The 3718-nt window shown below is 35.2% G+C and overlaps 1 protein-coding gene across 1 annotated transcript in view; it reads left to right on the plus strand.

Moving 5' to 3' along the window:
- The window catches only part of LOC125665241 (hepatic lectin-like), a 15990-nt gene extending 12514 nt beyond the window's left edge, over positions 1–3476 (plus strand). The window contains exons 4-5 of the mRNA XM_048897898.2: positions 1767–1998; positions 3383–3476. Coding sequence (XP_048753855.2) covers positions 1767–1998; positions 3383–3404 — 254 coding nt within the window. The 3' untranslated portion in view covers positions 3405–3476. The remainder of the gene's footprint in view (positions 1–1766; positions 1999–3382) is intronic.
- The last annotated feature ends 242 nt before the right edge of the window (positions 3477–3718 follow it).

The raw sequence follows: 3718 nt of genomic DNA on the forward strand, positions 1-3718 counted from the left end.
ATTGGGACTACACAGAGATAAATTACTCATTGTATTCGGATTACACAGAGATAAATCACTCATTGTATTGGACTACACAGAGATAAATTACTCATTGTATTCGGATTACACAGCAATAAATTACTCATTGTATTCGGATTACACAGAGATAAATTACTCATTGTATTCGGATTACCCAGAGATAAATTACTCATTGTAATCGGATTACACAGAGATTAATTACTCATTGTATTCGGATTACATAGAGATAAATTACTCATTGTATTCGGATTACACAGAGATTAATTACTCATTGTATTCGGATTACACAGAGATAAATTACTCATTGTATTAGGATCACACACAGATAAATTACTCATTGTATTGGGATTACATACAAATAAATTACTCGTTGTACATTATTAGGATTACACACAGATGAATTACTCATTGTATTGGGACTACACAGAGATAAATTACTCATTGTATTCGGATTACACAGAGATAAATTACTCATTTTATTAGGATTACACACAGATAAATTAACTTAAACCATTGGTTAACCTACTTTTTCTCCGGCTTGGGCAGCCTCCCTTTAACAAGTATGCAACATGCTTAATCATATTTATATAATCACACGATTTCAGTGCTTTTAACCGGTTACTTCTAAAATTTACAGAATTTATTGTATTACACCTTGCACAGAAATAAACATCGAATACGGCTGTAACACACACACCCTTTTTTCCACTTCCCCTACAATTTGACGAAATTTACTTTTCAAAAAGAATTCTCCACAAAATATTGTGTTTTGATCATATATATTTTACAACCTGGTAGAGCATAGCATGATAAAGAGTTTGGTACCGTTAGCTTTTCTATAGCCTGCTATTTTATGTGAAGTTTAGGATTGTGCATAAATGTTGCCTAAGCATATCTGTAAAAAAAAAATAATAGTGTTCACTTAGTCTACCACAGATTTTTAAAAAAGCATGGCCGGGGGGGGGGGGGTGTGTGTGTCAAAATACAGGTTTTGCATGCCAAGCCCAAATTGAAATCGGCCTCTTCTATACTTTACCTACAGTGTATTTTAGTTCTTAGTGTAGTTTTTTTCATGGCACATTGATTTTGACTACAGATTGTCTCGTTTGCCTGATCAAGATATAAGGCTCACGACGGGTGTGACCGGTCGACAGGGGAAGTTTACTCCTCCTGGGCGCCTGATCTCACGTCTGGTATATCTAGGGGTCTGTGTTTGTCTAACTCTCTATTTTGTATTGCTTATAGGAGTTATGAGATTGATCACTGTTCGTTATCTTCACTATTCACCTTTCATTAGATGTCTTCCGATATATGTATCATTTATATTCTTGACATGGAGCTGTAATATCAGAACCTACTGACTATGAATAAACCATGATATATGGAATGGGCATAAAATCCTGAATTTTAAACTGTGTGAAAATATGGATTTAAACAAGAATTCGTGAAATGACAAATGCAAAGTCGCATGCAGCATATAGTGCCGCGATTATTTACGAGTAAACTGTGATTGGAATCATTGGCTAGATCTTGAATTCATGTTAAAACTGACCGTATAGTCAGAACGTGCCAGAACATAATCTGGAATCAATTTTGAAATTCCATCTACAAGAGCCAACTCTCGATTCCTTTACATGTGTCTTTATATCTCCCCATCAAAGGCAATTCAGTTTTTGATGCGGATTTTAGAATAATTTCATGGACTATATTTCCACCTTTAAATAGAAAGTTTTTATTATAATCAGACATACGAGACGAGAAAATTTGGGTGGATGGAACTGATTCAGTACGGGAGGGACACTGGATCTGGGCTTCTAACGGACATGACGTAATTTCCTCCTTCTCGGGTCGCGTTTCCAATAACGACAAGGACAAGAACTGCCTAAGTATGGATTCGGACCATCACTTCCAATGGTATGCAGAGAGCTGTCACAGCGAGGCTTACTACATCTGCGAGAAACTCAACGTCAACTCCGGGTATTTTTTTTTATTTCCTGTCCAGAGACTTTCTATAATTATTCAGAGAACAGGCTTGTCATCTGTGAACTGATATTTAGTAAACTAGAAGATCATACAAGCGTTACTTACGTGTAGAATTTAAGTTAAGGAAAGCGTTTAGTTGACCCGGAAAACCCCCCCGGAAGATAACATCACAGCCATCATTCCAACGACCACACTTTACGAAGTGGAGGAGGTATACTTTTAACGTTAGAAATGACCTAACAACTACAAGCAAAGAAAAATAGCTATAGATAAACGAAGTTCTCTCACGACCTGAATGACTGTAAGAGCGAAACTCCTCCTAAAGGTAGCACGTATATACATGTGCATGTTTAAAAACTAATGAAAAAGTAACCATACCTATGGAACTTAAAAAAATTGGTCAAAATGGCGTCGATTCGAATGCCAGAGAAAGAACATTTATTTCATCATTTTAAATCTCGTCTATTCAAGCTCACGTCGTTCTTAGATGTTACATAAAATCCGTTAAAGCATGCAAACTATATTTTCGTAAACATATAATCTCGATTGTATCAGATATCCTATGTTTGTGCTAAACACCAACGCTAAATATGACGTCACAATGCACGTTTTACATTAATGGCGTTGTATTTTTGGCGTATAATGAATAGTCGGATCAAATGTCTGAAGTCGTGTAACAAGATGGACAATTAAGATGATTTGACAGCTGTCTGTACCCGTCCGAATAACTTGGGATTTTTTTAAATACAGTTCTAAAACCAGTTCTTTGTGTTTCAGCTTTAAACGTAGTTGCGCTGTAAAACAATAGACGGCAAAGCCTCCTCACGGGCGCAATGAACACAGTATACTTATCTCAATTTATTGACACATGGAAACTTAATCAGGTCGTAAACACATGAAAACATATCTAGTTCATATACCCGTGAAAACATTCATAGACACATAGATTTAAGACATGTTGAGTTTATAATCACATGAAGGCATATTCAGATCATAGACACACTCAGTCCATGCATCTTCATAACTTCATCTGTTCGTAAATTAATATTCTTAAGATATTTACAACAGTATATCAAAGCTTTCGCTATCATGTAGCAAATCAAATATTCAAAGGCGACCACAGAAAAATAATGTTTTAGCGATTGTAAAAATTCAAAGTTCCATAGTACAATGTATTATATTCATATATTTTTTTTGTTAATAAGAAAACCCCAGAAAGTTTACGATGTCAAAGAAAATACTCATGAGAGAAAGATATGTTGACAAACATTCAGAGACACGCGCACACTTGATATTTATGATTTCATACGTTGTAAAGAAATATCAAAGTAAATTGTGTAATTTTATCTTCCTTTAACAAATTTATTTTTATTTTCAGTGGCTCAACAGTGGTTGGATAACACAAAAATCAACCAACTCAACGGCAATGCTATTGTACGAATTCAAACATCAATGATAAATTTAGATGTTGATGGTGTTGTTGACATTTCTTCCCCTTTTACTGAGGTGAATTGGTGGGTAGGACAAGATGGAAAGAATACCTATTTCAATTGTTATTATTATGGGGAGGTCGTTTGAGTGGCAATACCCCCTTCCATCTTAAAACTTGCATTGTCAACAGTGTAGGGAAAGGGGAATATGGAGGCAGTCTCTGTATTCAAACTGAAATAAATGATTTAAAATTAGCCCCATAGTGATTAAATGATTGTTTTAC

Source organism: Ostrea edulis, chromosome 10 (assembly GCF_947568905.1).
Source record: "Ostrea edulis chromosome 10, xbOstEdul1.1, whole genome shotgun sequence".
NCBI classification, from domain to species: domain Eukaryota; kingdom Metazoa; phylum Mollusca; class Bivalvia; order Ostreida; family Ostreidae; genus Ostrea; species Ostrea edulis.